This window comes from Nelumbo lutea, chromosome 1, assembly GCF_056320005.1.
Source record: "Nelumbo lutea isolate HS-2025 chromosome 1, American lotus-T2T, whole genome shotgun sequence".
Classification (NCBI taxonomy): domain Eukaryota; kingdom Viridiplantae; phylum Streptophyta; class Magnoliopsida; order Proteales; family Nelumbonaceae; genus Nelumbo; species Nelumbo lutea.
The window spans coordinates 2,032,722-2,058,030 of NC_142684.1; the positions used below are offsets into that span (position 1 = coordinate 2,032,722).

The 25,309-nt window shown below is 36.1% G+C and overlaps 1 protein-coding gene across 1 annotated transcript; it reads right to left on the reverse strand.

Moving 5' to 3' along the window:
* Positions 1-962: 962 nt before the first annotated feature.
* LOC148873185 (uncharacterized) lies at positions 963-14,857 on the reverse strand. The gene is made up of 3 exons (XM_088941884.1): positions 14,585-14,857; positions 14,413-14,484; positions 963-2,648 (listed from the first exon to the last, which is right to left on the reverse strand). Exons 1-3 carry the CDS (start codon positions 14,810-14,812, stop codon positions 1,059-1,061), a joined length of 1,890 nt encoding a protein of 629 aa, XP_088798010.1. The 5' UTR covers positions 14,813-14,857; the 3' UTR covers positions 963-1,058.
* Between the last annotated feature and the right edge of the window lie 10,452 nt (positions 14,858-25,309).

The window sequence follows — 25,309 nt, forward strand, 5'->3', positions numbered from 1 at the left end:
ATTCCCACACTCTTATAGTCAGACTAATATTTATGGGTAAATCTTTTAAGCTATCTCTACTATTCACGAAATTGATAAAGAAAAAAATTAAATATCCAATCTATCAAAACCACCTCCATCGTTAAATCCCTTCGAAATCAATTCTCTCTCCTCTCTACCACCTCCATCGCACACAGTGGATGTCAAGGAAGCAGATTGCTAGTTCATCGAACTTTATCCATATATACAGGTGTAACTTGGGCAGGCCCAACCTGAGCCCAAAATTTTACATTGGTTGGGTTTAAATTTTCAGTCCTCGGGTTGAGCTCAAGCCTAGCCCTTAGATAACCCAAATCCAACCCGAGCCCAACCCACTTGACACATTCATACATACAACCTGAATACATCAAATTACAATGTGGGCTGAGCTGGAGTTGGAAGGATCAGGCTTGACCTCTGGCTCGGTCGGGCTCAGGCCTTAAGCCCAAATTTTAAGATTGGCCCTGAATTGATCATAAACCGGGCCCAACCTGCCCAATTTGCACCCGTAGTAGTGTATTTTTTCATATAAACTATTAAATTAAGCATCTATTTATTTATTTATACCTTATTCATTATTATTTTAACCTAAAATTTTTATTAGTATAGTTGTGAGAATTTCCCTGGTGTATCCAAATGTATTCATATCTTTCCGCCATATCCGGACATCCATGCATATCGAATGATATCGCGATATGTGATACCGGTATTTTGGACCTTAACGCCCTAGAAATGCACCATAAAGCACCCATTTGAAACATTGTCATTTTAAGTGGCTCTGTTAATACCATTTTCTGTCGAGTCCCTTACAATATTCCAGATGCGTTGTTTACAGTACACTTGTATGGCATAGAAAAAAATAACAAATTTGCATGTTTAGGATTTTTTCGCCTCACAATTATTTTAGTAACCTAAGTTGTATATTGCAGCTAAAGAAGGTAGAGTAGGCTGCCACAACCTGCAATTATATTACCATGTAATGGCATGAAGCATTCTTACATGCTTGCTCATACAAGTATCAATGTTCTTAAGCTCAACGATTACAAATTGCAGACTAGCATGGAAGACAGTTGAGAATCAGATGCTCCACTAATAACAGCACCATTATTTTTAACCCCCAGGAGATAATCTAAAGCTCTTGCTGTAATAACCTCACCAGGGATCACCACTGGAATCCCCGGTGGATATGGGCATATAATTTCCCCAGATACCTCACCAAGACTCTCTGCTACACTTACTCTTCTTTTACTGGCAAAAAAAGCCTCTCTAGGACTCAGTCTCATGCCAAAATCAGCAAAAGGTGCACAATCAGTGTTTAGCAACTTCCTCTCACTGCCACCATACCTGAAGAAAGTAGTTGATAATTGCTTTAGTCCAAATACAAGCCTCTCAATGTCCCGTCTGCAGGTCCCTAAGTTGATAGCAAATGTCAAAGACCGAGTCCCAGCAAGCTCAGCAATGATCCCATGGTCGCTACATAAGATCTTGTCTGCTTCATAACCAGATAGGCCAAGCTGCCACAGACCAATGGTAATCCGCAAGGGATCAATGGTAGGAATGTTAGAGAAGCTTGAAAAGTCAAGGACTGAAATGCCAGGAATGCTCTTGATAATTTGTGTTGCTTCAATGGCTATTTCTACTGCTTCATTAAAAACAGTTTTGGGGTTTTCAGCTAATTGAGCTGTAGCTGCATCTAATGATGCCAGAAGGAGATAACTGGGACTGGTGCTTTGAAGTGTTTGAAGACAGCTGCGTATCCTCTCTCTATCTACAATATCACCTGCCATGTGTAACATGGATGACTGCGTAAGAGAACATAGAACTTTATGTGTGGATTGCACTGCAAGGTCCACACCTTGCTTAAGGGCAGAACCAGGCAGCTTAGGATGAAATCCAAAGTGAGCCCCATGTGCCTCATCAACTATTATGGGGATTCCACAGGAATGACAGATCTGTGTGATTTCACTCAAATTGCTGCAAATTCCATGGTAAGTAGGAGAAGTAACAAAAACTGCACTGGCTTTCAGACCTTCCGCCTCCAATTCTTTTATTGCTTTCTCTACCTGTGAAGGTGTAACCCCACCAGTGATGTCCCACTCCATATTGTACTCAGGAATGATGTATTTTGGTAGTGCACCAGATAATACCATAGCAGATATGGCTGATATATGAGAATTACGAGGGAGGATGAGGACATTGCCAGGGGAACAAGTAGCCATGATAGCTGCCTGGATCCCACACGTGGTACCACCAACAAGAAACCATGTTTCAGATGATCCAAAAAGTTTGGCTGCTTGCCTCTGTGCATATAAAATGGGGCCCTCTGGAGAAAAGAGATTGTCAAGCTCTGGAAGCTCAGGTAAGTCATGCAGGAATGGTCTGGTACCAATAAGTCGAGTTAACAGAGGGGGTGCAGCACGCCCCCTATTGTGTCCAGGGAAGTGAAAACTAGCAGCATCTTGTTTGGAAGAAGTTTCTAGTGCACTAACCAGAGGGCCTGCATGTTGTGGTGGTCCCAGGGATTTGAGGACAAGGTTATCAGTGTGTGGGACTTTCTCAAAGCACCCTATGGACGTCCTTTCATCTTGCTGTGTCCCTGGCTCAGTGATGCTTATTTCCTCTGAGACATTCTGCATAAAGAGAAAAAGTGTTACACTTGCATTCACTTGAATTTCAGAGGATGGATAAATGTAGCTAAGACATGCCTCTTCTTGATATCAATTTGAGTTTTCTAGATGTTAAGCTAAATCATATGATAACCATAATTAAGCAGGTCAAGCTGATTTATCATGAATCAGAAACGACAGTTTCCTGTTTGATTTACACAATTACTATTAAGATTTGGTGGTATCTTATAGTGGGAATGCCTAAATCTATATCATTTTTTTTGATAAATAACAGAAACTTTTATTAAGAATGAGATTAAAAGAGAAGGATACAACAGGAGGGAGGGGTAAAATCTCTGAACCCTCCCTGTAAGTTTACTTCATACCACAACACTGCCCAGAAAGGATTATCTCTTCCCACCCCTTGCTTGGCCAAAGAGTCTGCAAAAGAATTGGCACACCTCTTAGTCCACTGAAATTGAACTTCCATGTTTTGAGACAGATGTTTAATTTTCTTTTTCTCATTTAAGTATTATTTAGTTATGTATGAGTCTACCCTTGGCATTTCTTTATGTTAATATAATGAAAACTATATAATAATAAAGTATCAATTCAATTTTTTTATTTTTGTTAATATATATATATATATATATATAAAATCTGCAGGTGTGCAGCTTCTCAATTTGTCTCTTTGCTCATCTTTCATTGTATCTTCTTACAATAAATATTGTTTCAACATAATATCTTCTTATTCGAGTCTTTAATCTTCTAGCTATTTCTCTTGTTGAATATTGTTGGAAAACGTGGGGTTACTGGTGCAGATCTATATTTGGTAGTTGTGTAAAAATAGAATTGTATATATTCCTAGGATTGTGGAAGGATTGATTTAGAAAGTTTTCTTTCTATTCTTGTACTTTCTATTTTCTTTTCTTTCTATTTTTTTCTTCTTTCTATTTATTGCAGCAGTTTACTATATAAATATGCCGATTGGCAATAGAATGAAATACATCAGTATTCTACCATTCCAAAACATGGTATCAGAGCTCTAGGTTTGTCAACCTTGAGATTTTTTTCGGCCTTCATTGCCAGTTTTTCGTGTTTTTCTCTTTTGGCTTCAGTATTGATCTATAACCAGAAGTGTTCCTTTATTCTCCTTTATTCCGGTCAGTTCTTCCCTCCTTTATTCTCCTTTCCTGCTGGCCTTATTTTTCCTCCATTAACAATGTCCAACATGATTGCAACAAGTGCTCCCATCCAAACCGATGAAGGAGCAACAAATTCTCATCCTCACACTGGTGATTTGTAGAATATTCAGACAACATATAGACTGAATGGCTAGAACTACTTGAAGTGGTCACAACTAGTGCGTACCTATTTGAAGGGAAAAGGAAAAATTAGTCACCTTCTTGGAACAGGGCCAAAGTTGGGCGAGCCAAATTTTGATGCTTGGGACGAGGACTCCATGATTATGTCATGGTTGTGGAGTTCAATGACAACCGAGATCAGTGATACTTGTATGTTTCTTCCCTCTGCAAAGGTTATTTGGGATGCTGTCCGACAAACCTATCCCAAAGCCCATGACGCTGCTCGTGTCTATGAGGTCAAAGTGAAGACAATGGCGGCCAAACAAGGGAGTAGAAGTGTTACAGAGTATGCAAATCTGCTGCAAAATTTATGGCATGAGCTTGATCATTATCGGGTTCTTGAGACAAAGTGCCCTAATGATGTTGTGATCTTGAAGAATTTTATTGAAAGAGATAGGGTGTATGATTTTTTGGTCGGACTGAATGCTGAATTTGATCAAGTCCGAATACAAATTCTTGGCAAAGAAGAAGTGCCTCCATTGAACGAAGTCGTAGCCCTTGTCAGAGCTGAGAAAAGCCGTCGTGGAATCATGCTTGAGCCTAAAGATCCCGAAGGCTCAGCCATGGTGGCAAGGGGAGGAAGTTACAGTGGTTCAAAGGGTGAGAACAATCACAACTTGGCTCGTGACACAACTACCGGTGACTCTAACGATAACCTCTGGTGAACCTATTGCAAGAAGCCTACACACACAAAAGATCGGTGTTGGAAACTTCATGGGAAACCTCCCACATCCAGCAAGGAATGGGGAAATCGAGGAGTTTCAAAAGGAGTTCAACAGGCTCATAATGTCTCCACAATCCAGCAGCAAGAACACTCAAGTCAGGGACCATTTAATGATGAAGAAATTGAAAGGTTAAGGAGCTTCCTGAAATCCTTGAAACCAGGAAGTGGTTCTACCTCTCTTGCTCTCTCAGGTGAGTCTTTATCTCTAGGATTACATGCCTCGGCTAGTGTTTTTCCATGGATTCTTGATTCTGGAGCTACTGATCACATGACACCCTCTTCACTACATTTTCTCACCTATAGACCCTGTCCTAGTAATAGAAAAATTTCTGTTGCTGATGGTTCTTTCACCACAGTGGCAGGGATTGGGAATATTCAAATTACTCCATCCCTATTGCTTAAAAATGTGCTTCATGTTCCTAAGTTATCCACTAGCCTTATCTCTATACATAAACTCACCCAGGATGTGAACTGCAATGTTGTGTTCTTTCTTTCTTACTGTGTATTTCAGGACCAGGTTTCGGGGGGATGGACTCTACTACCTCGAAGCAACCAACAAACCATCTCACACTGTTATGCATGTCACACACGAGTCATTCTTATCTACCTCCAATAAAGATTTAATTTGGCGTCATCACTTCCGTTTCGGTCATCCTTCATTTCCTATTTTAAAAACAATGCTCCTTCCTTGTTTAAAGGAGTTGATGTTGAAACCTTTCATTGTGATGTTTGTGAACTTGCTAAGCACAAAAGAGTTTCTTTCCCAATCAGCAATAAAAGATCTTCAACTCCTTTTTATTTGATTCATTCGGATATATGGGGCCCTTCTCAAATTCCCAACATTACTGGTTCTAGATGGTTTGTCACCTTTATTGACGATTGCACTAGGGTCACATGGATCTTTCTTCTTAAGTCTAAATCTGACGTGGGTATCATTCTTCCCAACTTTCATAACATGGTCCAAACTCAGTTTGGTGTGAGAATTAAAAGTTTCGATCTGATAATGCTACATATTATTTTAATCAGAATTTGTCCCAAATTTTTCAAAAAGAAGGCAGTGTGCATGAATCCTCCCGCGTTAACACTCCCCAACAGAATGGGATAGCTGAGAGGAAAAATGGCCATCTTTTGCAAACCACCCGAGCCTTTCTCTTTCAAAACCGGGTGCCAAAACAATATTGGGAGGAAGCTGTCATTACTGCTACATACACCATAAATAGACTACCATCTAAAGTTCTTGACAACCGAAGCTCAATACAAGTCATTTCTCAATTCTACCCTAATATTCGAACCTCAAATAATCTCACACCAAGAATTTTTTTCTGCACTGCCTTTGTTCATGTCCATAATAAGGGAAAATTGGATCCACGAGCAATCAGGTGGGTCTTCTTGGGATATTCCCCAACTCAGAAAGGTTATAAATGTTATCATCCAGCCACCAGAAAATTCTACACCTCCATTGATGTCACATTTGAGGAGGGACAATCCTTTTTCACTCAACCTTATCTTCAGGGGGAGCCCTCTTAATGGAAGATAAGGCCTCGGATCTACTCCCCTTAGATGTATTACCCTCCTCACAGTCATCCAACCGTCAAGAATCACATCCCTCTGAGTCACAATCCTCTGAGCCCCATATTCCCGAGTCTCAACAAGAGTCAAACAACCCGACCATTGAACCAAATTTAGACACTGTTAACACCACCAATGATGTGCATGATGATGTGAGATATATGCAGGTTTACTCTAGGAGAAGAAATCCAGATCCTCAAGTTGTGCAAGTCCAAGATTCAACTCCTAATCCTGGAACTGAGGGATATGCAGAACCTGAACCTGCACCTTCACAGTCTGAGTATGACCTACCTATTGCACTGAGAAAAGGAACCAGAGAATGTACCAAACGTCCATTGTACCCTTCAACCAAATCTGTGTCATTCCAAAGATTCTCTAAACCCCATAAAAGTTTTCTAGCCAGCCTTAACACCATTTCGATTCCTAATACTCTAGCCGAGGCACTTTCTAATAAGGAGTGGAGAAAAGCCATGAGAGTAGAAATGGAGGCACTAAAAAAGAACAACACATGGGAAGTTGTGGATCTACCAAGAAACAAGAAGACTGTAGGTTGTAAATGGGTGTTCACAATTAAGTACAAATCTGATGGGTCATTAGAAAGGTACAAAGCACAACTGGTAGCCAAGGGATATACATAGACTTCTGGGGTAGATTATCGGGAAACTTTTGCCCCAGTAGATAAAATGAATATAGTAAGGGTGTTGTTGTCTTTGGCTGCCAACTATAATTGGGATTTGCAACATTTTGATATAAAGAATACCTTTCTCCATGGTGATCTAGAAGAGGAGATATACATGGACATTCCACCGGGTTTTGGAGAAGGCATTAAGGGGAACAAAGTTTGTAGGTTGAAGAAAGCACTATACGGCCTCAAACAATCTCCGAGAGCATGGTTTGAAAGGTTTACAAAGGTGATGCTTAGTACAGGTTACAAGCAAAGTCAAGGTGACCACACATTGTTTATCAAACACACAGCCTCAGGGGGAGTTACTGCACTATTAGTCTATGTGGACAATATAATCGTTACTGGGAATGATAAAAAGGAGAAGGAAGCATTGAAAAACTGCCTTTCCAGAGAATTTGAGATAAAAGACTTGGGGAGACTAAAGTATTTTCTCGGAATTGAAGTTGCACATTCTAAACAAGGCATATTTATCTCTCAACAAAAGTAGGTTGATCTTTTGAGAGAAATAGGAAATATGGCATGTAAACCAGCTTCCACACCTATAGATCACAATCATAAACTTGGAGAAGCCAGCGAGAATGAAAGTGTAGACAAGGAGATGTTCCAAAGACTGGTTGGAAAACTCATTTATCTTGCACATACACAGCCAGATATTGCATACGCTATAAGTGTAATAAGGCAGTTTATGCATAATCCTAAAGAAGTTCATCTGCAGGCTGCTCATCAAATTCTGCACTATTTGAAAGCCAATCCAGGAAAAGGAATTTTATTCAAAAGAAATGGGGGACTGGCTCTTGAAGCATATACAAATGCCGATTATGCAGGATCTCCAGTAGATAGACGGTCCACTTCCGGTCACTGTACCTTCTTGGGAGGAAACTTAGTCACTTGGAGGAGTAAGAAGAAAAATGTAGTGGCTCGGTCAAGTGCAGATGCAGAATTCAGGGCTATGGCACAAGGAGTGTGTGAATTACTCTAGTTGAAGATAATTTTAGAAGACTTGAAGATTCCACGAGAAGAGCCTATGAAACTATATTGTGATAACAAGTCAGCCATCAATATTGCTCACAATCCTGTTCAACATGTCAAGATGAAGCACATCGAAATTGACCGACACTTTATAAAAGAGAAACTGGACAACAAGTTGATTTGCACTCCCTATGTGTCTACAAAAGGATAACTGGCTGATGTACTTACTAAAGGGCTCAATAGTACAGACTTTCGAAGAATTATAGCCAAGCTGGGAATGGAGGATTTCTATTCACCAGCTTGAAGGGGAGTGTTGGAAAACGTGGGGTTACTAGTGCAGATCTATATTTGGTAGTTGTGTAAAAATAGAATTGTATATATTCCTAGGATTGTGGAAGGATTGATTTAGAAAGTTTTCTTTCTATTTCTTTCTTTCTATTCTTGTACTTTCTATTTTCTTTTCTTTCTATTTTTCTACTTTTTATTCTCTTTTCTTTCTATTTTTTTCTTCTTTCTATTTATTGCAACAGCTTACTGTATAAATATGCCGATTGGCAATAGAATGAAATACATCAGTATTCTACCATTCCAAAATAAATATATAAATCCTAGGTTATGATTTCTTTATTATTAGACCCCATAATTCTAATTATATTGTATGCATAAACCACTATGGATTGATCACATGCCTGCAGATGTGTACTAAATACTTCTTAAAGACATAGACAAAAGAAAATGTGATGTATAGTTCAACTCAACCTATGGATTGGCCACACACATCTTGTTACATCATTGTGCTCTATCAATGGCTGTAATACGAGTGCAATTTCATTAAGCAGAAAAACTATACAAGTGTGGGATTTTTTTCTGTGGATTTGAGTGAGAAGTCCATGTAGAAGGTTCCGTTTTAATAAGGATGGTATCTAGTCCTTCGCAATATCATGCACAGCTTATACATAGTGCAATTTCTTATTATTAAAAACATGTATGTTCCTTGTTTTCATTCCTACAAGTTCTTGAACTGTTGGTATGGTAGCATGGGAAGAACTACTGAGATTAAAAGTCCAATTTGACTACAACAGAAAATTCAGGCATTCAAATGAACTAATGAGACAAAAGAGTGATAATTAATATCCTTTGAGCACAATCTGTGAGTGTGTATTGCTTCCGGGAAAGATAATAGTTTCTTGATGATCCAAATACAAAATGAACAAATAGTTATGATGGTTAAGGGATGATTACCAAATATTTGTTTGCTCAGGAAGTCGAGTATAGATATTATTATCCTTGATACTGCCAAGCAAGTGTAGCGCTGCAAAATATATTCTACCGAAGATACGCATCAGCTTTGGAAAATATGTCTTGGCACAACAAAGGGACTAAACCTTGTGGGAAGCACTAAGTATGCATTAAGCTTTCTCTGTAATGATCTCAAATTGCAACCACAACAGAAACACAACAAGAGTTTTATGTGAGGAAGTTATTGTCTGATCTAAATTTCAAGATTAGAGGTTGATATTAATTTCCCCTACATTAATTGCGTTAATTCTCATATATGATGAGTTGCAGATCTTGGAAAAAAAAAAGAAGAGCAAGGAAGGGAAGTGGAAGAAGACAACAGGTAGTGGAATAGATGCCTACAAATTTGCCCAAGTGCAAAGACATGTTAACTATTTCTGCTCATCCACTCTCACGGGTTGGAGCCGTTGGGCTGGTCTTTCAGGCTACAATTTTAAGTATATTATATTTAATATGGCATAAAATTTTAATATAGCATATATTAAATGTATCATATTTAAACATTTACTTATATAATACATAATACACATACATGTATTCATATATTATATATAATATATATGCATATTCCAAGCTAGGCTAGAAATGGTCATGGCTTGTGGTGCTCAAAGTGGAAAAAAGTATATCCAATTCCACCAAGACTTAAAGTGTTTTCTTAGCTAATTTCTCTTGACAGCATTCTTACTTTGGACTACCTGAAAGTAGGGGTGTTTGTTGAGCAAGCTATTGTATTATTTGTTGTCATCTGATAGTAATTACATCATAGCAGACTTTGTGTGGAGATTCGTTATGGGGTTGGTGTTAAACAGTGTATGCCCTCAGCTTCAATCACACTGATATATTTTAACATTTATTATTGAATAAAATCATATCATTATTATTTCATGTGTGCTTTGGTATGTTTCTATGAAGTTCCCCTTAAACTGGACATTTATGAGACTTATATTAGTTTAGAATGTTTCTAGCCATTGGATAAACTTGGGGAGTTCATCTTGCCAAGGCTAACACTATTATATTGCTAAATTGGTGCAGTTTGTCTCAACTGCCAGGGTTAGACCCAAGGTACAATTAGTGAGTGTTTCTTGAAACACCGAACAGGGACCATTTCCAATTATGCCCTGAACCTTGGAGATAGATGGACAAAACTAGAAAGTTGCACTTAACCCCAACCAGTGACAATGAGATCCTCGAGGGGTCAAATACCTAGGTATTTTAGAGTAGTTTGAAATATCACTTAAGTGGGTAATCATTGTGATAAGATCAACCACTTTGTCAGACAAAGAAAATATCCCGATTAACACTCTCTCTGATGGAAACCTAAAACTATGTGATAAAGGTAATTACCCCAAGAGTGGCACACTAGGCTTTTCTTTGGGTTCAAGGTTGATGATTTTGTCAAGTTTTAGGGTGCAATAGTTGTTTCTTCCTCTAGAAGACAAAAAGCCTCTACAAAATGGTCACGACCAAGTTGTGGTTGGAAGAAGCTGAACTCTAATGGCAGTTGTGTGGGAAATCTGAGACTATTAGGCATTTGTGGGGTAATAAGGGATGAAAAAGGAAATATACTCTCATTGTATTCTGGTTGAGCAAGGTGATTTTCTCATATCAGATTCTTGGCATCAGTTTTTGGGATGGAGAAAGCAAAGGAATTGGGTATTGAAATATCGATAATTGAAGGTGACTCAAGAACAGTTGTGAGCTAACTGAAAAAGGGAGAAGAAATAACTTGGAATTTAAGGAATGACTCTAGATCGTTCAAATGGCTTTCAAAAGAAATGATAATTCAAGTCAATTGGGTAAGGAGATCTGCAAACAATTTGGCAGATGGTCTAGCTAAGTAAGGGGTTTAGAGACAGTCTATGCATTGGGCTCATTTGTAATTTTCTGGGATAAATTAGGGGTCGTTTGGCAAGTCTTTTTGGGAAGATCTTCTGGTAGCTCTGACAGTCAAAAGAGACAGTGAGTTTTTGCATTAAGATCTTGACAGCCTAAAGACCGTTTGGTTCAGGCTTGTCTTTCCACATATCTTCCCATGCGAAGATGAATTGAAAAATACTGAAAATCTCCATTTGGAGCTTCCTGAAAATCGCCCAAAATGGGCTTCTCGCGTCTTTTCGATGCATCAGCTTTTGGCAGCTAGATCTACTATGAACCAAATGGGAAAAGATGCAGATGCGGTCTGCCAGGCTTGTAAATAGCCAACTGACCACACAGAAAGATGCACTAAACGGGGCCTCAGTCCCTTTAGGTCTGTCATATCTCTTCAAAAGTTCTTGTTATACCCCTTTTATCTAATTTAATGAAATCTTATCTGTGTTGCTGATAAAAAAATTACATACCTGCAAATAATGTTGTCTTTGCTACATTTGATAGGTAAAATGCATTCATCTTTGAACATTAGCTGTTTATTTATGTCAAATAGGTTAGGAGATAAAAAGGAAATCTTACGTGGACATGCCCTCAAGAATCCATGGAGTTCCCAACTCCGATGCATGTCTAAAATGGACATGCCGTTCATTAAGTAGAGTCCATGCAACACTGGCACTTGTACAGGTAAAACAATGCCTACATAATGGAGAGTTTATAAGGCTTTCCTGTCATACTACATCTATGACTCATCAATTGAATCTTTCACTGCAGACTTCCTTTCAGCATCCATCCATAGTACATAATGCAAATGTATCCTAAATGTGAGAATCAGGAGATCAATCACTCTCCTGAGGAAAAGGCAGAACGCTGATGATACACAATTGCGATATAAGGGAGATTTTATTTGACTAAGAAAAGTCCAATTGTTCTGGATGGTTTCAATTTTCCAACATGTATGGTAGTATTTATGGATTAGAGATGATGGTACTAGCAATAAAGAGACTCAGGGAAGATAGGGTGTAAAATGATATTATGCAACTTTACTAGTTAGAGCTCTATGTTGTGTACCAACCAGCAAGCAACAGCTAGATCTCCTACTCTTGGTGGTGATTTCATGCCAAGGAACGTCATCAACTCATTGATTAGGAAAAGTATTCAATAGCCATTGTCTTCCCTTAACCCCTATTAGAGTGCCTTAACCTTAACTCCTGTTGAGATGCCTTAACTAAGAATGTATATATGGCTGGTGCAACAATTTAACAAAGCCTAGATGTATAGTTCAGTCCAGATTATGAAGATTTTCTCAAGGATAACCAGTACCACCCCACAAGCCCTCATAGTAGCCAATTGAAAAACCAAAAATTCATTCAACTTCTAATCAACCTGCTCACAGGATGGAGTGTAATAAATCTTCCCATTATAGGACAACAGCCTTTGCTAGCTCCTAACAGTAATATGAACTTGATAGCCCAAGATTAATTAACAGTTGAGCTTTATTATCTCCAGATTGTCCCCAATAAAGGTTGGGCATGAAATATCTAAGAAAATGTATGTTTGTAAAAACATAAATCCATAGTGAATTAGAATGATTCTAAATTACTTTATTTTGTGAATGCCAAAATTATATTGACAACTGGGTAGAAGCATACCAAGGTCAAGAATCATCTTGAGAACTTCAGAAGTGAGTGGAAGTGTAATTGAGGTGTAGGTTCGGGGAAACAAGAAGGCATAAGGTGATTGATATCCTCCATGTTAATCTGAGGGACACTTAGTGCTCTTCCAAGGAATTGGTATTAGCAGAATTGCGAGATTGAGAGTGCAGAACTTTTCCAGACACATGAAATCCAACCGGTGCATGTGAATGGTGCTTCCACGTGAGGCCACCTGGTGCACATGTAATTTCCACCTGATTTAATTTGCAGTTGAAATGTCCAAGTGCAACTCATCTTGAAGGAAATTATAAAAAAAAGAGGCCATTATCAATGTTGGTCCATGCTTTCTGGGGTCTTGGAAGGGGTAGACTGGGTACAGTCCTAACCTTTGGCTTTTTTTTTATTTTATATTTTGGCACAAAGTGGCTCCACATTCTCAAGCATGTCAGACTGAGATTTTACCATTGCACCAAGTAATGGCACCAAACAGAATGAAATGGCAAAACAGGATTCATGTAGCCAACCCCATATGGTTGGAATAAGGCTTGGATGGTGATGATGATGATGATGACCAAGTAATGGCCCCCAATCTTTAATACAATTATATCTCTTAAAATCCGATGTCATTGTTGAGCTACACTTTTAGGAATCAAAAGCAGAGATTGACTCTCTTGTCAAATTTTGGACAAATATATTAAGAGGCTGTGCTGGTTTTCTTCCTTAGATGTGTGTCTCATATAAAGTAGATATCGTCTTGGCTTTAATTCCTCTGTCTACTGCCTTAATTGTGTATCCATTAGGCACCATCACTTTGAAAACAGATAACCTGTACATCTATCATTTCACAGTGGCTTTTGTCATCATACTTGATAGTTTCACTTTCCATCTCTAGCAAGTAAATAATGTGATGCTCCTAGCTTAAGAAGCCTTCATTGTTCTACTTGTACAAGACTCTAAGATAGCCCTAGAACACAGCTACCATATAGTTTGTAACACCAAGTTTCTGGTCATTGATAAACTTAAAAGCAGTTATGATATTAATGGGATTTAAGCCGTTTCTTCTATTGTTCCATGCCCATAAGAAAGCTGAAGGATCCGAGTGCATTAAAATTCCTCCAATTTTAAATCACCGAGAAGACAGCAGCAGCTTAAATCGATAATGAGAACATTCAAGTTGAGAAATTTGTGAGGATAAAACGAACGAAAAGAAATTTTGGATGGACACTTGAAAGCAAATGCACTTAACTATAAGCATTAGAGGTCAACTAACATCTCCCCATTTCTGCCCACCAGGAGGAAGTTTTTACTTTGCCCATTCAAAATCAATTCATAGAAAAATATCCGAAATTTTAGTGAAAGAAAATCAATAATCTCAGAACTACACTAGATGGGAAAAAAATGATACAAACTCAAGTTTTATTTATTCATTTTTTTAAGAATGTTCTAAAGCCAAATTCAACAGGTGAAAAGAAGAATAAATGGATATGGGCATTTAGTAACCATGAACCCTGTTATCTCCTTGAATAAATTTCCCAAATTAGAACAATAAGAAGGTCCGGAGTTTTTATCTTCAATAATCCATAGTGAATATGTTTCAGGAAAACAAAATATAGAGTTAAACAAAGAAGTTACATGAAAGGAATCTGAAAATGCTCACCAGACAGAAGAAAGTCTTCCTTCTACGATGATGGTTGAAATTCTGATTGTCAGTGAAACTTGAGCAGGAACTCTGAAAAAGGAGAGAAGAATTAGACTATTCAATTAATGGTTCCTGAAGTAGAAAAAATAATTAAAAAAAAATGAACTACCAAGTGACAAGCAAAACAAACCTTTACGATTTGCAGAGACGACAACAAGGTAGAAGCCATAATTATATCAGAGAAGCTCCACGGATTAATACAGTAAGAATATAGCAAGCTAAGGCGGGAGTGGAGAGAAATGAATAAATAAGGGATAAACCAGTTGGGACCCGTTCGAACATTTTTAAAAGTGATTGTGGCAAAATGGAGATCACATCTGCGCCCCCACATGCACATCTCAGCGTGCATTTGGAACATCTCCCGAATGGGGCGCCCTATGCGAGGCGCAAATGTGAATTCGGCAAAATCAACCTTGCAATCATTTCCATCTCAATTTGGTCAAGTAAGATCGAGTACAATTCAAACATTATTTTTTATTATATTTTAATATAATTAAAAGTTTTCTTATATTATTAATTTGTTAGTAAATTTATAGTAGTATTTAGTTTTATTAATTTTTACTAAGTTTTATTATTTTATATTAGAAATTTAAATGTTACTATTTTTAAATTGTTTTTAAAGTTAATAAAATTTTTTTAAAATATATTTATTATTATCATTATTGATTATAACTTTTAATTTATTGTTATTATATTTATTAATTTTATCATTATTTTTAAATACAAATTTAATGGATATTTAATTATAGAAATTAATTTCAGAGCTAATAATTTATTACTAATATTTTTTGTTTTATTAATAAACTTGTATTAAATATAATTAAAATGGACAGAAGCTAAGTAGCGATGATCATAGGCAAGCTATAATCCAATTGGAGTGTTCAGGGATGGGGATGGAGTAATTTTTGCCATGTTTATAGGCCCAATTGGAGAAGGTCACTCTTTTGAGTTCACGTTCTATGAACCTGTGGGTGCATAGGATGCATAAACCCACCAACTAGAGAAGGACATGTCGGAGATTCAAACATTAACGGGATTTTGGCCATTACCTAGTGGTGTCTGGGTCGAACCAGACACAAAAAGACAGAATCTGAATTCATAGATTCCTCTTCCTCATTTTGAACCTCATTTCTCACTCCCTATATTTTGAGATTCTCCTCTACCAAACCCAAGCCCAACAACACCAGCATTCTCACTCTACACCAGCAGTGGTGAACATGATTTTCAAAACTGGATCAAATCAGACGATCGAACTGGAAAATCGAGAACCGATTATGTGATCGGTTTCATTTTTCCCCCAAATTGGAATTTTACCAAAAAAACGTTGATTTAGTCAGCAAACTATTAACCCAGGTGGTTCAAACCGTTCAATGGTTTTGACCTTTTTTTTATTTTTTTGTCAGAATGGACTGACCATTCAACCCAAGGAACCGGACCCTGACCGGTTAATTGTCCGGATCAGTTTTAAAAACCTTGATCGTGAATGCAGAAGCCATCGGTGACAAGAGCATATATCAGCTTAGATAACATTGTTTCCTGTTTGTTTAATCAGCTAAAGTAATATTTGATTAATCATTAATTACCTCTCATTAAGACCATTTTTCTTACAAAAACAAATCCAAACTGCTCGTCAAAATTATTCACCGACCACGTACTCGACCATTAAGGCCGCAAAACCGCTATCAAGACCCCCCATATCCACCGCTCTAAACCTTCATTTCCTCTTCTCTAGCTCTCTGTTTCTCTTTGTTTGTTTGTTAGTCTCTTATTGTCTCTAATTTGCTTGTTCCTTTGTCCTCAGGTGAAATGGATTTCGTGATCTCTTCCAAAAACCATCTGGCATTCTCACAGTCGGAGAAGATCAACTACTTCGGAGATCGACAAGATCCCGAGACTAAGGACCCATTCACAACCTGCTTGTATCTAAACCCTCTAATACCTCCGAAGCTCTAGACAAAGATGACGTTCTTCAGTGCATCTGCCACTTTCAGGAACACGCTCTCTTAAACTCGCCCCTTTTGAGAAGGATGGATGATTTCCTCCACGAGGAGAGATGTTTAGAGGACGCTTTCTCTGCTCCCTAGTAATAAGCCCATGCGCTCGCCGCCGATGGCTTCCACATTCATGACTATCGGTGTGGAGTGAGGACGCCGGTGCTGCTGGGCTTGAGGGAATGGAGGAAGAGGAGTTTGTGAACTCGGGTTCTTTGTCTTTTTGCATCCGATTCAGCCGAATACCTTGGGTGATAGCCAAAATCCCGTTAACATTTGAATATCCAAGCCCCATCGACGTGTCTTTCTCTGGTTGGTGGGTTATCGCATCCCGTAACCCACAGATTCACAAAACATGGGCTTGACACTCTTAGGGCTGAGATTTTTGTTGCAGTTCTGAAAGGAATCTAAAGAACAAGAGAATTGAAGGTGGTTCTGAGGTAGTGATTAAATGGTTAAAGGGAGACAATAGTGATTTGTGGATGAAGAAAAAAATTCAAATAGATGAGTAGGAATATTTACAACTGGGTGAAAAGAATTGTTAACTCAATTGCCAATGGATTAGCCAGACAATGAGTGAATAGAGAATCTTTGTTTTTAGCTAATTTTTAATTTTCTTCCGGGGGGAGTTAAGACATTTTACCTCTCCCTAATTAAAATTTCACAAAGCATCATTAATAAAGCTTATTGTTATTATAAAAAAAAAAAAAAAAGGCTATATAGCCTAAGCTTATAAGGGCTAATATGCTAACCCTGGATAGGGTCAGGCTTATTCGAGCCTATTAATTTTTTATATAAAATGGTGAATATATGTAATATTTTATATTATATGTCATATAATATGTATAGAAAAATTCTTTTATACATTTAATAATATAAAATATTATATATTATATTACCATAAGTATGCATATATAATATAAACATGTGTGAGCCATAAGGCTCAGACCAGGCTTGAAATGTTGGGCCCAAGCCCAGCCTCACAGTTTGTTGTATTAATACATGCCCGGACAGGGCCAAGCTAAAAAATGTTCACCCCTAAAGCTAATTGAATTAATAAATATTAATTGTTAATTAACAAATTTGTTTAATTTTTATTTTACTAAAAGTTTTTAATAATCCATGTTATATTATCAATTAGTTAATATTAATTAAGTTATGGTTAATTATATACTTTGTTTATAAATATAATAATTATCATATTATGATTTATTAACAATATGTTTAATATATGCAACTTATTAATAATAGTTGATTTGATTATATATGATTAATAAATCATCCTTGTACCACAAAAGTAATTATTACTACCCTCTAACGCATAATAATGAGTTTTTGAAAAGATAACATCCACCCATCATACAAAACCCAAAAAAGACACCTCTTGGTACATTAAGGCCTGTTTGTTTTTCGGTTAATGTATTTATTCGAGTAATTGTTTTTTAGGAAAGATATATCCGAGTAAATGCACTTACCCATATTCTTTTATTTCCAATGTAAATAAGGCAATGACCATTTTAGCCATAAAAATCCATTATTAAAAAGAGCATTTTTGTTCCATTCAAGTGTTTATATTTTTCCCCCTATGTGGGAAAGTCATTTATCCACCTAAGAGGTAAATGATACCTAAGAAAATAAACTTTCCCTAATCCCCACATAAATCTGAAAAAAGAACATAGGATTCTTGGTCAATGGGAATCAAAATCCTATTGACCAACTTTCCACCTGCTCAAAATCCAAAAAAAGAACACCCCCTAAAGGAATTCTAAGAAAAATGGGTCATCTAATACACTAATTAAATTTCCATTAATCTCCTTTCTACCCTGAAAGTTTCATTCGCTAAACACAAACATAGAATTATGTAGAATTAGAAAAACATAAAAACTATAAAAAAAAAGAGAAAAGATTTAGGCCATGCCAAACCATTCCATTTTAATATATACATCTAGATCAGACACAGCCCTCTTATTTTTAGGATTATACTGAATTCAGAGGGGGAGTGGTGGAGAACTTCACACCATAATCACATTGTACCCACATTTAACATTCCAAAGTGATTTTTTTCCCTATAAAAATCACACATTTAACATTCCAAAGTGACCGAGTTTTGCATTTTTAAAATCCCATATTTTTTGTATACAACAAAAGAGGTGAAGGCTGTTAGTAGGAACAAGACGGAGCAAGGAAGGAGTAGAAAAGGAGGTTACTTTGGGCCGTGAAGATATGCTGGTCAAAGATTCATGACATAACTTCAGCCTCACCCAGTGCAAGTCCGTACTCATACTGTTGGAGTAATCTCTTGCAACCTTATATTAGAAATATCTCTCCATGAAATAAAGCACATAAGTACGAAAATATTCTTAATGCAAAACTAATAGAACTCTTGTATGTAACAGCGAGGTTGAACGTTTATGAAGCTAGACGAGTCAAACTTGATCGTGGCAATTGAAGATAATGATGTTAGAGGGATGCCCACGGAGGTTTCATACTTCAGCGCCAACATATCTACAACTCTGGGCTCCATCTTATAGAAGGTATAAATGGCCCCGGAAGAAGAGTTTCAAGTGATTACAGGATGCACTACCATTTGGAATTAATAACAAAAAGTTGGCCATGTCTATGGTATTATATTATAATTATGGCAAATGAGGGTTTTATTATTAATTATGGAAATGGATAAAAACACAAACAAAGAAAAAAAAAAAAGATTTACTCAAAACTATAACCTAGAACAAGTCAAAAGGTTCGATGGTTCAAGCAAATGGATCACTAGGTGTTAGGTCACTAGCTGAGTTCATTTTTAACTTTAAGAGGTGAATGCACCTCAATGCATGTTTATCTTTGCCATTAATTGGTGCAGAGATATCTAACGGATGTGTCAAAGACGTCTCTAATATCGTCCATTTTGGCTTTATGGAGGCCCTTTCTCAACAGTTCAAGGTCGAAAATGTTTTTTTTTTCTAAAATATAAGGTTAAAACTAGCATTTTCCCAAAGTTCAAGGGTCACTAGGGCCAAAATCCATTAAAGTAATGAATAAGAACGAAGGAAAAAGTTCAATAGATACAATGGCATTATTAAGAACATGATGATGTAGAACGGGGTAGGGGTCCTTGGATTTGGAGGTGGCTTTGTGGGGGGAAATTGTTCAAAACTCATCACGAAAAGAGTTTTCAGCATTTCTCTTAAACTCACTATAACTTTTCAAAATGTCTAGAGCTCACCATGTCATTAATTTGACGTTAAACAAACTAATGAGTGCCAATATATTACCATTTTAATATTTAGACATGAAAAAAAAGTAAAAATTCAAAAAATATTTTTAAATATAAAATACAAAAAAATATAAAAAATTATAAAAATTGCAAACAAAATAAAAAATATATTTTCAAATTATAGAAAATATAGAAATTGAAAAAAAAAATCAAAAAATAAAAATTGTAGAAAAAATACAAAAAATTATAGAAAACACAAAAATTACAAATAAATAACAAAAAATACAAGAAAATTTATAGATTGTAGAAAATAGAAAATTAAAAAAAAAACAGAAATTATAAAAAAAGAACATTGGAAATTATAGCATAATGCAAAAAAAAAAAAAATTGAAAACTAAGAAAGACCATTTTCCCTCTAACTCATCATTCAAGGGTAATTTGATCATGAAAAATATTATTTATGCTGATATGGACACCTCTGTTAAGAAGCATTAACAATGCACTAACGGAAGTTAAGTTTTAGAAAATAAAACTTTACTGACATGATGAGTTTTAGACATTTTGAAAAGTTATTGTTAGTTTAAGGGAAATATTGAAAACTCATGGTGAGTTTTAGACAATTTCCCAATTATTAAAGATACGGATGGAAAAGTAAGAAGACAACTTCTATCCACCAAAGAATGAACAAGAAATTAGGGGAGAGAGAGAGAGAGAGAACGCTTAAAAGAAGAAATAAAAGAGGAAAAAAAAAAAGAGAGAAACTTCTAACAACAATCAATTGACTAAAACCCATCTTTATTTTACCAAATCACTCTTTGAACTACTCCAATTACAATTACTCTATTTAAACTCAACTTATTAGTTTGGATGTTCCTTTACAGATTCCAATTTGGACTATGAAATTGACCCAAAACAACTCCTAATTGTTCTAAAACTAAGATAAGTTCAGGAGTAATCCATTACGACTCCAACTCCTAAACAACTCTAACAACACTTTCATAATCCCACTGAAACTAACTTGATTCAAAGGCACCAGAAACTAAAAATAGTAAATTTCAAGTTTATAAAAAATAATGATTACAAGAATTAATATAAATGATAAGTCTGAGAGTTAACATATTCAAAGTAAGGAAAACTAAAGTAGATTCCGCTTTCAGATTTTGCTAGTTTGCCTCCCGTAAACTTCTTACATGAATCATGATGACAATGAGGCCAAAATTCTTTTTCAGACCATCTTTTCCTTCAAACCTGTTAGCTTCTTTTTGGGCCTCCAAAGAAACTCAAACTATCTACCCAAGCGTATGCTGCTGCATAACACGAACAAAGGAAGAAGCAAATAATGCACAAATGCTCGACATAAAGGTTCCACCTGTTAGTTTCTTTTTGTACTCTGGTTTGTTTTTGCTTGTGTTTAGCAACATTACATTTATGCATTAACAAATGACAGACTAATGTATATTTACATTGATAATAAGATGTAAAAGTACATCAATAAAAAAGCAGTAAATTTGTATTCAAATGGGCTTTTGATAAAAGAAAAGCATATATTTTATTGGAATTTGTGTTTGCATCCATTACAGCTAAAAGTCTGTTTGGTAAGAAAGCAAATTTGTCGATGCAAAACTAACCCAACTTTACAATTTATATAAACCGTTTGACACTACATATTTGCATTCACACATATTTGAATCGTTTCCAAATGCAGTCTAAAGGCTCAATCCTGCATCCAAGTTATATATTTTGCACTCTTTGTCAATCATGCATGGGTATATTTAGAATTATACAATAATAGAATTAGAATTAGAAGGCTGATTTGACTTTCTGGGGAGGGGGCAATGCATACCTTCGTAAATAGATAAAGATCTAGGAATTTATTTGTCGGACTGCAATCAATGTTTAAAGCTTCTCATTATCCTTAAATCCTCTTTCTTCCTTCCATCAACAACTTATGGGATTTCAAGGGTTAAACATCTTTATTAATGTGTTCAGTCTACAGAGTTTGCTGATTAATTTTTATATGACCCATCACTACATTCTCTTAGTAATTTGGTTTTCAACATGACATAAGACTGTCAACCTCTGCCCCTGCAAACAGTTTTGAAGTTCAACCAAGCCTATAGAGATGCATTTTTTTTTTCATGTAAATAGTCTCTTTCTGCAAATTTAATACAGTAGATAAATTGACCAGTATTTTCATTTCAAGAAGAGACAACTAATCGATTGCTACTGCACTGCAACTTCTACATGCTTTTTCCAAATCAGTTCCTCGATTCTTTATCTTTTCTTATTTAAATTCTTTGAAGTAGAATGATGCTTTTTCCTAGCTCAATCATGAATACCTTTAGAAGTTGGTAGGTCAAAGGTCTTTCTTTTTCCCATGAAATGGTTAATTTGGGTGAGGAAAATTCATGCATCTTCAATTATTCTAGCTCAAAACACTTTACAAGGAGTCAGATGACTGGTTTAGCTCAAAACAGTTTAACAGATAAAGCTTTATTCATTTATTTCTTTTTTCTGCATGTGCCGGAACATAGCTATTGCTTCTGCTTTTCTGTTTTTTAATCGAGGTATTTAAAACCAGGCCGGACCGGGAACTGTTCTAGGTCTGGTTCCTGGGTCAAATGTTCCGACTGTCCGGTCTGAACAGATGGTCCGCTCTGACAAAAATTAAAAAATTAAAAAAAAAGGCCAAAAACCGTTGTCCAAGTCAATGGTTCGACCACTTGGGTCAACAGTTTACTGACCAAATTAACAGTTTTTGGCTAAAAAGCAATTTTGAGGTAAAATGGAACCAGTCAGGTAACCAATTCCTGGTTTTCCCGGTCCAGCCAGTTTTGAAAACACTGTTTTTAATGGAATGTAAGAATTATGCCATTTTAGAGGAACTTGTAGATTTCTACATGTATATGTAGACACTTAAAAGGTATAGCAAAACACTTTTTTATCTTCAATAATTTAGACTCTGGTTTCTTGAGACCAGACTGGCAGCATCAAGTGTTTTTTAGAGGTTACACTGAGACCCTTATAGTCTGATATTATATTTCCAGACTACCATCTCTTCTCAATTCTAGTAATCCCTTCTTCTATACTACATTGCTCTCCTATTGCATTCTATGCAGACAAGTAGGAAGGCCGTTAATCTGGTGTAACCTGTAAGCACCAAACTAGATGGATATCGATTTATCTTTAATTAGCCTGGGATTGAAATTACCAGAATACTGAATGTATCAAAAGAGATCTGTTTGATAGAGTTCAAACATAGGATAAAAATGTATTTTTAAACCTATAATTAGAAATCTGTTTGGAAGCTGCAGAGCATTTACCAATGCCTATTTCTAGCCTCAGCTTCTGATTAGCTATCAGACAGAACTGTTCAACTATTAGATACACTGGCTAACTGTGCGAATTAGCAGGATCAGTGGCACAAAAGGTTACTGGCTATTCCATTAGCACTTTTGCAAGATATCAAAGTAAGGCATGATATTACTGGTTAGATAATTTCATTTTCTTTTTCCTGTTAATTTCTATGTTTTATCATAAATTCTTACTTTCCTATTGCTCATATTGGCTCCAACTGATTTTCCTTTCATCCAGTGATATGCTCATTGTCACAGTATATTATTTGTCACAAGTTTATCAATCATTGCCTAGTTCACTTAGATAGATCTTGGATTCGATTATCATGAAAAGGATGCTTTTACCTTATACCAATATTTATATAATGCTTCTCACCTCTGTTTTTTCTATGACACAAATAATTTAAATTGGTTTGTAACCATCAGATGGTACATAATTCAAATTCCAATTGCAATTGGAGAAGACTTTTTCTGCTTTTCTCATCTTTATCAATATAAATGATCTTGGATCTTGTAAAAAGCACAAATTAGATGACATCAAATTGTGGCTTTTGGAACCAGTACAACGAATCATTATTTGAATAGAAAAGTTGCACAAACTAACCTTGTAATATTATATCCATTGTTTTGATAGATGTGATACCTAGTTGCCTACATCTGCCAAAGCTAACTATGTGACAACTTGTGACAAGATGTGCAACACTAAACAGCCAAAGAGTAACTTCTTGTTGAGACCAAAATACACTGTTTGTTATCAAATGGTCATAGAAAAATGATCTACAAGATCATGAAGAAAATGAGCCTCAAAAATAAAAATAAAATAGCAAAACCACAAGCCCAGAAGAGATCAGGAAAGAGGAAAAACAATTCAACCCAGTATCCATTCTGAGTAGGAGAGGGCAACAAGCACAAGGAAACATGACACATTTTGAACCATATATTAATATATTATGATAATTTACATATTAAATTATTCAATTTGATGAATAAAGATAATATAAGTTTTAAATTATATATTATCATTGTTAAAAATTAAATTTTTAAAGAACATGTTTCATTTTTTTTTATTTGAAGGGAAAGATAAAAAAAAGAATAGGTTCCATGAGTAGACTCTAGAACCGACCTTGTAACTGCCAAGGCCAGAACCAACCCTGAATCCGACCTTCACAAGGAAGATTCTAGTTTCAAAAACCTAAAATCGATCTTACAAAGTAGGTTCCAAGTTCTGCGATGGAACCAAACTGATCTGACCCATGCTCATCCCTAATGCTAAGAAAGCATGATCACATTCCTCAAATGGAAATGTCGTGTAAAATATGGAGGTCAGATCACAAAAGAAACTGTCCAGTAAATTTTTCTAGATCAAACTTATAAACCAAAAGGCCTGTACAGCCAATATGATGGTCATTTAAACATCTATATAAAATTTCTCAGAAGTAAATAACAACATGGACAACTGAATTCCTAATAATGACTTATTTACTTGGATGACGACTATAAACACGGCATGCTTTTCAAATCCAAACAAACTTCTATCCAGTCAGTTCAAGAATAATTATTGCAATCTCTTTTGTAAATGTCAAGAATGATAAACAGGCAGAATCCCACTTATAACAGAAGAGGAAAGGAAAAAGTTGGACCGACAAGAAATCATTCATTGCCATTAACTCATCAATCATAATCTATAATGTATTGGCTGATATTGTACGATACCCAGAAAAACAGTGCGAGACCAGTACAATGGAGTCTGGCTCCTCATAGAGCGCATATCACACCGAATGTAATATCCAAATTTAAATGAGAAGACCATATTATATTGAAATAACAAATTTTGGGGAAATCAACTTATTTGCAAACAAGACATTACATCTCCACTACTCCAGCACATTATGTTAATTTGGATCCTTGTTACAATGAGTTATTTGTCATGACAAACAAGTTGATGATTTGATGTGTAAAATTTATTATATAGTTTTTATGCATACCAGTCTCTAGTACGGGAATCACATGTCAATTATAACTTTATAATATATTTTTTGGAAAATTTCCGATCAGTACCTTGTACTTTGGCTCGAGTGACAATCTGGTCCCAAAACTTTAAAATGTGACAATCCAATACCTGAACTTTCAAAATGTGGCAATCCAGTACCCGAACTTCCAAAATGTGATAATCAAGTATCTACCATTAACCAGTCTGTTAATCAGCCATTAAGTGGCATTTAAAAAATAAAAAATACCCTTCGAATTCTCTTTATCAATCGTCCAAACGTTGACATAAAAACTGAAGTCCCAAA